At 40.3% G+C, this 12,391-nt stretch overlaps 2 protein-coding genes across 4 annotated transcripts; both read right to left on the bottom strand.

Annotated features, from left to right (window-relative positions):
• Positions 1 to 2,265: 2,265 nt before the first annotated feature.
• LOC119082619 (mitochondrial ribonuclease P protein 1 homolog) lies at positions 2,266 to 4,069 on the bottom strand. 3 transcript variants are annotated; one of them, XM_037192179.1, is made up of 5 exons: positions 3,636 to 4,067; positions 3,442 to 3,574; positions 2,729 to 3,369; positions 2,486 to 2,644; positions 2,266 to 2,440 (listed from the first exon to the last, which is right to left on the bottom strand). In XM_037192179.1, the coding sequence occupies exons 1-5, from the start codon at positions 3,993 to 3,995 to the stop codon at positions 2,327 to 2,329; spliced, it is 1,407 nt and encodes a 468-aa protein (XP_037048074.1). In that variant the 5' UTR covers positions 3,996 to 4,067; the 3' UTR covers positions 2,266 to 2,326. The 3 variants fall into 3 exon arrangements, with proteins under 3 accessions (XP_037048074.1, XP_037048073.1, XP_037048075.1); XM_037192178.1 differs by having other exon boundaries at positions 2,266 to 2,644; positions 2,729 to 3,371; positions 3,444 to 3,574; positions 3,636 to 4,069; XM_037192180.1 differs by lacking the exon at positions 2,266 to 2,440 and having other exon boundaries at positions 2,466 to 2,629; positions 2,709 to 3,369; positions 3,636 to 4,066.
• Positions 4,070 to 9,633: 5,564 nt separating this feature from the next.
• LOC119082630 lies at positions 9,634 to 11,451 on the bottom strand. Its single transcript, XM_037192196.1, has 2 exons — positions 11,383 to 11,451; positions 9,634 to 10,721 (listed from the first exon to the last, which is right to left on the bottom strand). Exon 2 carries the CDS (start codon positions 10,707 to 10,709, stop codon positions 9,711 to 9,713), a length of 999 nt encoding a protein of 332 aa, XP_037048091.1. The 5' UTR covers positions 10,710 to 10,721; positions 11,383 to 11,451; the 3' UTR covers positions 9,634 to 9,710.
• Between the last annotated feature and the right edge of the window lie 940 nt (positions 11,452 to 12,391).

Here is a 12,391-nt window from a genome sequence, read left to right as displayed (position 1 = left end):
TTTCGATCGAACGGTTGATCGTCTCTTCCTCAGCAGCAAGACACCACAACGCACAACAACGATACAAAAAACACATATGACAAACTCCATGTCAGACGGAAAACGCAGTTACAACGGAAAAAGGTAGTCATAATGGAAAAAGTAGGAAAATCTCTCACCTCAGTCTCACTCATAACGCACGCCAAAATCAATAGCCGGACAGATGGACGAAGCTGGACACACGCACGCAAACAGCAGGAAAAACCTCACTTCGCTTCTCGTGAAGGAAACAATCCGGTTTTCAGACTCACTTCTCTTATCAGCTTCGTCGCGAAAAATCTCAACAATTCCTAAAGTCGAGATCTAGTTAAACAAACGCTGATACCTCAACGAGTTCAAACTTACGCACGGAGAAAAACAATCAGACACGGATCTAGATCAGACACAGCACGACTTCTGGTTCAGGCAGTCACGAGAACAGAAATCCTTTTCTCAGCTTGACAACGAACAACAAAAGTAAAAGTAAAAGTAAAAGGCTACTCACTCATCGTCGAACAAATTTTATTCTCAACACAATTTCAACGGTTGCTACTACAAGAAAATTGAAACTAAGAAAATCAAAGAAATTGAAATCAAGAAAATCAAAGAAAATTGAAACTAAGAAGAGAAAAGTCTTCACAAAGATCCACACCTTAACAAAGAGATGATGAGCCCATGGGTCAATAATCCAGCCGCCTAACAAACCGACGACCACGGACATCACGCTCGTAGCCCGCAAAACCCAAACGACCTTCCGAATCTCGATTACCGTACGGGTTCTGACCGACATAAGAGAACGGAGTTTGCGCATGCAGACCGTCGCGACGACGAACTAAATTCCTCCCGTTACTGTCGGTAAAGGGAACTTTCACTCTAGGGCGACGATAACGGACCCGGCTACGTTCGAACCGGTTTTCTTTTCCATCGAAATTTCCACGCAACGGGACACCATTGTTCGAACCAACATTCTTTCCACCGTCGCTCTCGGCTTTCTCGGGTTTGCCTAAATGCACACTACTCGAGGTCTCTCTAGGTACGCCGTTCAAGATCTTTTCAGGTACGTCGTTCAAGATCTTTTCAGGTACGTCGTTTAAGACCTTTTCAGGTACGTCGTCATCGTCACTGTGTGCCTTGCTCTTCTCTAAGTTGACCAAACACAACAACTCTTCGACAGTAAACTCAGCTTGGTCATCAACGGACTTCAAGGCGTCAGTACCTTGGACATCCGCATTTCGGATGCCATTGGAACCATCATTACCAGAATAGCCGTTTTCTACTTCATCAGAAACGTCGGACAACCTACGCGAGCTACACTGAGGCGGTGCTTCAGCAAACGTCGACGAAGAGCGAGCATCACTTTCGCGCGTAGGTGGGATATCGACCGTGCCACCATTGGAGAAGCTCAAGCAGCCGATCGCGGACGACTTTCCGGCCTTAAACAAATCATCATCCTTACACGCGCCTTTCAAATTCGCAGTCAACCGTGCCCAAGCATTAACTGACTTGTCTCGAGTTTCCTTCTCAATCAACGCAGCCTTCCAGACGACTTCATTCTGCCTACCACACCGATTTATACAGACAGCCCTCTCAACAGTCAGAAAATCGACGCTAATCTTAAACACGGACTCGGTCGCAATCGCCTTCAGAAAACGCCTCTGTTGTGAGCCTAAACGGTTTAGCTCAACCATCTCACCTTCCAAGGCTTTTGACTCTAGCTGCATCATCTCTTTGTAAATGGAATCCTGGAAGCACAACACACCGTCCCTATCGCCATAAGGGTTGCTCAAAAGCTTAGTAACAACTTTCTGAACGTCAACGTCACGATCCAAAACGACACCCTTTTCAAGTCCTCTGCGTACAAAATTCCTCTTCGACTCTTTTTCAGCACTTAACCGTTGGAGATCCATAATGCGCGACATCGTCTTAACAATGAGATGAACCACTTGCGTAGAGCTCTCATTGTCAGCTGCCAACTCGCCTCGAAGTTCTCTCAAGAAGACCTCATCCTGGAAAACAAGACATACGAACGCATTCAGATTCATCAAACTGCGGGAACGACAGCAGCTATTACAATAAGAAAAACGGAGAAGGACAAAAACAGACCTCGTCTAAAACACTAGATTCACTCTTGGTAGAACTCTACTTCGATTCGATGAAATTGGCTCCGTCTCTGTCCGCAACACTGATTATAAAAAGTTACGCCAAGTTCATGGAACTGTGTGGTGTAAAGCATGAAAAGTAGTAATAATGTGTCTTCGTCTCATTTATTTCGACATTTGTACAGCTAAACTAGACCGAGCCAATTGACTCATTCATCCAACAATTTTTTTATGTCGACCCGCGACTTACTACCAGTTCGATTAGGCTTCTTGACTTTATTGGAGATGCCATCGGTTTGACTGGAGTCGAAACTAGGTCTCTCTTTCCATTTGCTCGACAACTGTCTATTGTCATTTCCTGGTTTCTCCTTCGACTCGATCGTGATATCAGTTCGTCTGACGTCAAACTTTGGTTTTGTGTTCCTTTCGTTCGAAAACTGATTGAACGTACCAGGTTTGCGTTTGAATTTGTCAGCAGTCGACAATCCGCTTACGTCATTTCCCATCGAGTCCAACCAATTATCGAATGAATGGTTGTTCGAGAACTGTTTGTACGTTCCAGGACTGCGTTTGAATTTGTCATTTCCCGTTGAGTCCAACCCGTAATCGAAAGAATTTTCGTTTCGATAATTCGGTTTGAATTTGTTCGCATTTACGGTCCATTTTCGGACTTCAACGTCTTTATTCATGACCTTCCGTCTCGGAACATGTTGCAGTGCTTTCTCCCAGCTCTGGGTCGCTCTCCACTGCAACATAATCTTCAACATCTGATCGAGGGTCAGCGTTTTGTCGCCCTGTCCCCAATCTAAATACCGTTCCAACGGAAGTTTTGCCATCTTTATGCCCAATGTCTTTGCTTTCATCATTGACAATGGTTCGTGATTGCTTGTGTCGACCATTGCGCCAATTATGTAAACGGCATCCGGATCGTAATCGGTCAGATCGGTTTTGCAATGAGGTGTCAAGTAGACCAGTTTATCTTTCGGGAACACATCCAAATAGCTTGTCTCGTGTAAATGCAATGGAAATGCTCTATCGCGCAGAGTCGGTATGAGGGACTGTACTCTTTCGAATGTGGGGCTGTTAAAGTTTACATTGCAGAAATGTAAATCGAACGGGTCTCTGTGTAGTCGATTTCCGGAAAAAACTTCAATCAATTGCTTAGCTGCTGATTTTGCTTCTTGCCTGTTCATATACTCATCGTACGAACAGTCGAAAACTAATTTCTCGCTGAATTGCATCGCACGGAACAGTCTGAAACCATTGTAGAGGAACATAAGATTAACACAGTGTCAAGATGTGCCGCCTACGGCAAATCTAACGTACCTATTGTTTCGCCATCTGTTCATCGTTTGGTCATAAATGCGCAGCAGAAATCTTGACCTAGAAGGGGGCTTATCATTTGCCTGTTGCTCCTTAAATGCCGCGTTTGCCAACGCTTTTTGTTGCTTTTTCGCCTAAATCAAAAATTCCTCTGTCAAAGTATGCACACCAGCTGACTGCCAATGTTTTACTCACCTTCTCCACTTCCACTTTCATTTGAGTTACGAACAAGAAATTGTAGTACTTTCGCCGGGCAGATTTGCTATCTAACTTTAACATTTCGTTCCAATGTTGTTTTTTAATGAAACTAAAATCGGGCATATCTCGGCCGTCCTCACGCATACTTTCCATTTCCAATTTGATCAATTTCATCTTACGGTCCTCCTTTTCGTCTGTCTTGACCGGCGACGATTCATCCTTAAGATCAATCGAGTACAATCTCGTAATACTATCCGAATTCAGTGTGCATAGTATCGTGTGTTGGTTGACAATCGACGGGTGGCGACTCAACGACGAAAAATTTCTTGTCAGATGAATTAATTGTCTCGCCAGCATAATATTTGAGATTAAACTATTGTAAAAACTTAAACGAACGATCCAAGTTGGAAGTTGACAGCAAATAATGTCATAACCTAGTCTGTCATATCTGTCATCGAGCAGAGTAGCAGTGTTGTCACAAAGTTTACACACGTGTGTTGTTTGCTACGCGCGCAAACCATTCAAGTTTTATTACCATTACTTTTACGGATTAGGCTTCCGCTGATGAAAAAGCTTCCCCGGTTGTGTACAGTTGTGTACAAATCTCATGTAAAGCTGAAAAATTTTATATATGGGCGAAACGGGAAGTTCCTCGTCTTTTTACTGCTTTTAAACCTTTTTTCCATCAACGCAGAAGTTCCTATATGCAGAAGTTCAATTACAATAAAAAATGTCTGAAGGTATCCAAAGCACTTTTAAGGTATGTGAATCAGTAAGAATTCGGGTGAATATACAAAACCATTCGCAACACTGACTGCGAGAGTTGCGTGATTTTTGTCCTTCTAATTTTGTAAACGGTTGCTAGAGAGGCTAGCCATTTGTCCATCGTAAATTGTTGCATAAATACTCATAGCACAGCACTGCTTATACTATAAGCCTTATAGCATGAATATTTTTAGCCCCGTACGAAGTACAAAGGGGCTTATAGGATTACGATGCCGTGTGTAATTGATGGAATTCGAAGCAGACGGTAAGGGCAAAGTGTTTGCCTATGTTCATAAGTGACGAATCTGCAATAAAAATTTTGTCTGTCCGTCTGTCCGTCTGTCCGTCTGTCACGTCGATATCTTGAGTAAATCAAATCCGATTTCAAAAAATTTTTTTTTCCCTGAAAGATAGTCGAAATAGTGAGGCTAAGTTCGAAGATGGGCATATTCGGGTCGGCCCTTCGTGAGTTAGGGCCACCTAAGTGATTTAAGGTCTTTTGGTGATATTTATGGCAAAATAAACGATAGAAATGTAAATGACACGGCAAATGATAGGTATTGTCAATACCAATCCAGGAAAAAAAAGTTTTTTAAAATCGGGTGAGTGGACCGTGAGTTATGTGTATTTTACATAGAACTCGAGTAAATTTCATTCGTTTTTCGTAATTTTTGTTTCATTTGGAAGGTAATCAAAGGCGGAATAGAATGTTGTTGAAAAAAAAATAAATTTTGGTCCTTGGACTAAGGCCACTACTAGGGCCCTATGTGTATTTTACATAGAACTCGAGTAAATTTTATTCGTTTTTCGTAATTTTTGTTTGATTTGGAAGGTAATCGAATGCCGAATAGAATGTTGTTGAAAAAAAATTAAATTTGGGTCCTTGGCCTAAGGCCGCTACTAGGGCCCTATGTGTATTTCACATATAACTCGAGTATATTTCATCCGTTTTTCGTAATTTTTGTTTCATTTGGAAGGTAATCAAAGGCCGAATAGAATGTTGTTGAAAAAAAATTAAATTTTGGTCCTTGGACTAAGGCCACTACTAGGGCCCTATGTGTATTTCACATATAACTCGAGTATATTTCATCCGTTTTTCGTAATTTTTGGTTCATTTGGAAGGTAATCAAAGGCCGAATAGAATGTTGTTGAAAAAAAATTAAATTTTGGTCCTTGGCCTAAGGCCGCTACTAGGGCCCTATGTGTATTTTACATATAACTCGAGCAAGTTTCATCCGTTTTTCATAATTTTTGTTTCATTTGGAAGCTAATCAAAGGCCGAATAGAATGTAGTTGAAAAAATTTTTAAATTTGGGTCCTCGGACTGAGGCCGATACTAGGCCCTTCAAAAAAATAAAATTTTAGGGCGATTTGAAATTTTTGTTTCATTTGAAAGGAACGTCGTACGGGGCTTCGTAATTGCGCTATGCGCAATTTGTAAGATGTACATATTACATAATAATTTTACTTTAACTACATTAACCGGCGCAATAGGCTTACGGTCAAAGTAGGGTGACAGACGCACTAGGGTCACGTACGCAATAGATATACGGGTTTGTACGGGGCTCAGTCGCAGCAAACGCTCCGACTGTTCTGATGGCTCGTTTTTTTTTGTATCTTGTGTTATTCACACTTTTTGTTTTTTTCCCCCATTTTACATAAATACATTGTTTTCTAAGTTAATATCACCGAAAGTATCACGGATGCTGCAGGAGTTGCCCCTCTGAATCGCTATTGAAATGCGCTGCAAGAGGAAATCGAGCGATCTATTCTCACCTGTCTTCTTCTTCATAAGGTTACCCAACTTCTTGAGGAAAATTTGTGTTTCGGGCCCGACGGCGCCAAAAGTTTCGAAAGCTAGTGGCGTGAACTCATAGTGTTGTTTGAGGTCTAAGTAATTATTGTGCTTAGCTCGCTCAGCTTGGTCAGCCGCAGATCCACATTGCGCCGATGTCAGGTTCAAATAGGAAGAAGCGGTTGTATTGACCACGGTAACGTCCCATATTAAAGATCTACCACGGCTCCAAGGATAGCACGTTAAACCGTCTGGTCTTTTGCCATCACGACGAGAGAGTCCATAAGGTTCAAGGTCGGTGGGAACACCCGCTGAACTGAAGGCCATCGAAAATATTTTGTTTATTTCGGCATGTTGAGCGTATTTACCCTTCGTCTTGTTACAAGTGAGTGCGTGGTAACCTTTGGGATCGACCATTTCGCCGCAGATGCATTGATGCGGTTTGCATACTTTGGTACCAAGACGTAGCGCGACCGCGATCCTAGCTGAGTCGTTATCCAGCAAGAGACCTAATTGATGGGATGGAACTGCTTGAAGCCACTTTGAAGATGAATATTCGGAGTATTTATATGTGTTCTTAGGGTATTCACGCCGTAAGAGTGCCTAAAATTTGAATTTCAAGTGAACAAGTCGATGAAGAAGTGAACCGAAAAATAGATTTTAACGCTTCCTTGTATGAAAATGACGCTGCGTTAGAAAGACTTACGTGAGAAAGATTTTGAATTTCGACCGCACTTACGGCGTGAATTATGTCACTTATTCAGTTTAGCTGGAACAACAATAAATTCTGTATTTATAACTGGTACATTTTTGATGGAATTACTTGTTTCAGCTAGTTCAGCTACTTAGGTCCGAGGTTCAGACTGGCCTGACTTGTTCCGAGCCTTAATTGGTTTAAAATATCTGAGGCAATATATAGTAGGGCTGTGCGATGGATAAAGGATCGAGAGTGGCGTAGTACACAAAAAATTGTTATCGTCCCAAGATACACTTAAAAAAATTTACTTTAAATCACATTTTCGTTTTCAACAGATTCTACATAATTTCTAGATCCACAGATTTGTCTTGATATTGAATGGTTTTTTGGTTTGTATCCCAGTAAACTGGTCGTTACATGTGTGCGACAAAAATTTCGACTGGGAAAAAATTCAAATATTTCATTCAATATAACAGCTGTCAGAGTCTGTGGGACTAGAAATATCAGATCCTACATAAAACAAAAATGTGATATTAACTAATTTTTGATAGCTGTATCAAAAATCAATTTCAAAAATTTTGAAAAATCAACGCACTCCAAGCAAAAGTGCTTCGATTGACACCTGACAAATAGAGTACTATAAATGATGGAATTTGTTTATGTACTGTCCGTTTGACAAGAGGATCGCCACGGTTCAGCAGGGGGTTTTGAACATTTGTTTTTTACGCGTTGGCTCTTGTTGTGCTCTTGTCAGATTCAAGATTCTTTTTACGAAGGTTACGTTGATTATACTTTGTGAAAAAGGCCAATACCTTGCAAATATGTCACATCTCAGACAGAATTTGACACTGCAATATCTGCAACATGAAAAAACTAAATGTTCGAAACCCCCTGAAACCCCGTGCTTCCACCAACGTAATATACACAAACTAGGTGAGCCAATCTTAATTTATTTTGTATGAAATTTTATCCCCACTCTTTTTACAGTGTAAAATTTTGTATGGAGCACTGTCAAGTTTCAGTACCCTATTTAGAGTACCACTTTTGCTTGAAGTGCGTTGGAAAAATTCATTTACAATTTGCGACAAATCATAGAAGCTAAATTTTCGAGTTTTCTGCCTTCCACCTATTTCGACCTCTACCAAAAAACTTCTTTGAGATTTTTGCTAGCTGTATCAGTCCTATTCTACTAATTGGAGTCGAATACAACAGAAAAAAATAAAATCCGGAAGAAGTTTGTCGAAAAATTCTTCTTCCTGAGTCGTCAAAGTTCGTCGACTATGAAAAATTGAGTTGATCTTGAGCTGGAAAATTCGTAACTTCATCTAGAAAATGATTCGATTTTTGGTCAACTGGGCTTAAATTCTTGGGAATTTTGTAGGCTATCCAGAACAGAAAAGTTTTTGAAAATCATCAGAGAAACGTTTGTGTCGTGAGTGTTTGTTTTTCCCAAAATTTAGAATTGACTCTTAAACGCGAATGTAGGATATTTGAGTCATACAGTAACACTCGAAAGATAGTATGGTAGCGATGATCTTTTTATACATGTCAGTCTGTCCATGGGATTGTTGAGTCCAGACTAGCATAAGCGCTTACATTGCCCCTTTCGGAGTACAACTCTATGATTTGAGATATCCAAAAAGTATGAAGCTTTACATTTGTTCTTATGGGAGTATGTGGTCGGTCGTTACCAAATAATTTAGGACAGTTAGGGCGAAGGGGAAGAAGTCGAATAGTTTGCTAACCTCCACAAAAACAAAAAGTGACTCAATTATTTCATAAGTTTTTACCAAAGCACTGAACTGTTGTTACCAAAGCAAAAGAATAGAGAACAGAGGCACAATTTTCCATTAAAACAAGGCATCAGAACAGTCGGAGTGTTTGCTGCGACCTAGCCCCGTACGACCCGTAATCCTATTTCGTCCGTAACCATAATACGTCCGTAGCCGTAATACACCCGGACCCCTAATACGTCTACAACCCTCTAATGCGTCTGTTACCAAAATGCAAGTCAAGTTGAGCATGGTCAAATTTACTGAAAGTGTTCATTTTTAAAATTGCGCATAGCGCAATTACGAATTTTTTGCCATGTTTCCATTGGGTATTCAATTACCTCTCAAATGAAACAAAAACTAGCAAAATCGGTTGAGATTTACTCGATTTATGTGCAGAAAGCACTTAGGGCCGAGTAGCGGCCTTAGTGCAAGGGCCCAAATTTAAAACTTTTTTTGCCATCATTCTATTCGGCATTCAATTATCTCTCAAATGAAACAAAGACTAGCAAAATCGGATGAGATTTACTCGATTTATGTGCAAAAAACACTTAGGGCCGAGTACCGACCTTTGAGCCCTCCCAACAAGCCCACGTTGCATCTTACCCAAAAATAATGTTCAGCAACTTTGTTCTACTCGTCAATACCTTTCATTTGATATATCACAAGCAGCCATTGCGTGCGTATTTCGGTAGATATCGTTGAAAGACTGACAAACACCTATAGGGCCCTAGCTCTGGAAGGGCCGACCCTACCATGCCCATTTTCGAACTTGACCTTACTTTTGTCGATACCAATCGGGAAAAAAAAGAATTTTCAAAAAAGGTTGTGATTTACTCAAGCTATAGGGGTCACAGACGGACGGACGGACGGACATTTTTTTTTATTGCGGATTCGTCATCTATTAACATAACTAGGAGATCTCATTCTAAGGTTATGAATGTTGAGCAGAGGTTTTTGAATGTCTTCTTCTAATCGAATTTATTGATCCAATTCAATTCATAGAGAGCATGTAGCAAAGGATGGAAATTTATGGCCATTGTCTAATCCAGATGGGTCAAATAGCCTTTGCCAGTGAATTGGAAATCGTAGATTTGTCCTCTAGCCGGAGCACCACCAGAACCGCTGTATTGAATTTGTTGCGATACAAAAGACCACACGCCGTCCTTGCGAAATATAAACGGTGTCGTAAATTTCGGTCCGGTGCGATGAGCTGCAAGGTCTGCTTCATAGTTGGCGGGAAGATTGGAACTGTATTGTTCCCAAGACACGGATCTTCCTCCTCTTAAATCATAATTGAGGAATTGACATATCTCGTCCGTTCCTCGGTCTACATTATCGTTTATCAAATTCTCCACTTCCTTTCCATTGATTGTCGTTATTCGATTTCCATATCTGTCCAAAATGCCGTTATTCAAAGAAATTTTACCGTTTGCCACTGCCGTAATTTCGTTCCGATTTTTGTCCAAGAATCTTGTAACACCGGCCAATTCTCGTATTGGCGCACCGTTTCCATCGATGGCCTGTCGATTAGCATCGAGGTAAATTTGATGCAGATGCTGTCGGTTGCGATGGAACACTTCCAATTTATTGGAAACAACTTTTGCATGTATTGAGCATCCCTGAAGTTCACCGGTAAAAACGAATGCAGGACCGTCATTCAAGTTAATGGTAATCTTGTCGGCAGTATTCAGCCAATAGCCCTTAACACCGGCACTTGACTCCGGTGTAGCATAGTAAACGTATTTGTTGGTTCCCACCCTTGCAAATCGGAACGAAAATATTTCGCCATTGCGTAAATTCACACGGGTTCGTTGGTTGAGTGCGTACGTGAATATAGCCACACTGCTAATTGAATTTTTGCCCAACCAAGAAACTGGGTCAGCATTAAATGCGTTTTCAGCGGCAACGTCCGGTGTGGGGTTCAAGTTCAAGTTCAGGATATCGACAGATCTTTTGTTTCTTTCTGCGGGTATTTCAAAGATTTGTGCAGCTAACAACAACGCCAACCCTATCACCTTTACTGGATTGATCGAAGTCATGGCGAACGGTAGCTGTAAAGATAATGACAGTAAATTACGTACTAGCTTGGAAATCTATTGTTTTCCCTGTGGGATTACAAAGTTCCTACTAATCAAATCAACACATTTGCAAGCAATTACTTAATCCACTAGAAACTAATAATTGCTAGCCCCCACAAAGTTTAAAGATCATTCATAAAGTATGTCACGGTCACGTTGTTTCAATTCTGCAATTAGACTGAAATCATAAACCTGTCACATACGGCTATTCATCTGTTATCGATAACGACGACCAAAATAATGACAGACTCTGGGTAAAATGGTTCTTTATATAGTGAAATGCATGTTTAAAAAAATTGAAGTACAAGATTTGAAATCAACCAATCGACGATTACTTTGATCGACGGAAGTAATAGATCCCATAATAATACTGGTCATACGATTGCCGTCTGTAACACGTTAACAACTATGCAAGTATGCAATTTTAGAAGCACGGCAGAGTAAAATAAACTTTAACTTTACTCTGTCGTGTTAGAAGTAAAAGGTGCAAACGCCCTCTTTCCACACGTGGAGGTGAAATATGTTAAATTTACTATTGAAAACACATGTACTTGTTAACATACTCTACGAACGATCCCATCGCATTAATCACTTTTACAATTTGAAACAATTTATTTTTCCACTTCAAACTTACAATTTGATTTAGTTTCCAATATAGCTGGTTGACATCAGGAGAATGAATAGTTTGTTGAGCCAACTTGCATTTAAATAAATTCGCTTATAATCTTGAACTGAATATTCAAGAGAGGTCAAACATCATTGAAGATAAGAATTTCTGTTTCGAAAAACCTATTGGGAAACCAATTCCATTGAATGAACTATGTTCTACGTGTAAAAAGTAAATTGTACCATATTCGCCCGCCATGCTGCGCGAAAAGAAATCTTTTAGCTTTTTTTAAAAATTAGGAAAATTTCGAAACCCCGAAACTAAATTGCATCCCGAAGAGATTGTGATCCAAGTCCAGGTTTTCGCAAATCTGCGACTATATCATACACTCGCGGAATTTTGAAAACCAACACATTTTCTGTTTCGTGGTTTCCTGGTTTTTTGTGAATTTTGCTTGTATTTTTATATGGAGAATCAGAAACTCCAGTAAAACACAGAAACAGAAAATGTGTCGGTTTTCAAAATTCCGTTCGTGCAGCTCTTTGCATTAACACTGAATCAACAAGCGTCAATTATGCTGAAAATTTCCTATATTAATGCTAGGAGCAGTGCTTTTCAGGTAACACATAGTGGATTAATCAGAACCACTGATACGATTAAGCAGTAAATGTTTTTTTTTGACTGATAACTAGAATACAAATGAACGACAAAGTCTGAATATTTATCGAGATTTCTTATTGAGAGGCTAGATATATGATAAAAGCCGTCTCCGTGTGCGAATAGTGCTCTAGCGAGCGACTATTCGTAAGCGTATGCTGAAATAGAATCTACCAATGTATTCAACTTTGCTTATGTCTCTCGTATCACCCGACGACAAAGTAACTACATTTTATAGACCACACTTGATACATATAAAATGAACGTCAGCGCGCGTGTACTTGCCATTACTGTTAATCTTGATCTTTTCAGATGTTGCACAACAAATCATCGTCAGCAAAGTAATCGGCCCTTATCTGCTCTTTAGTAATTCAGAAAC

The sequence above is a fragment of the Bradysia coprophila genome, unplaced genomic scaffold, assembly GCF_014529535.1.
Source record: "Bradysia coprophila strain Holo2 unplaced genomic scaffold, BU_Bcop_v1 contig_476, whole genome shotgun sequence".
Taxonomy (NCBI): Eukaryota; Metazoa; Arthropoda; class Insecta; order Diptera; family Sciaridae; genus Bradysia; species Bradysia coprophila.
Note: the sequence above shows the minus strand (reverse complement) of the source record. Positions and strands in the feature narration are given on the sequence as shown.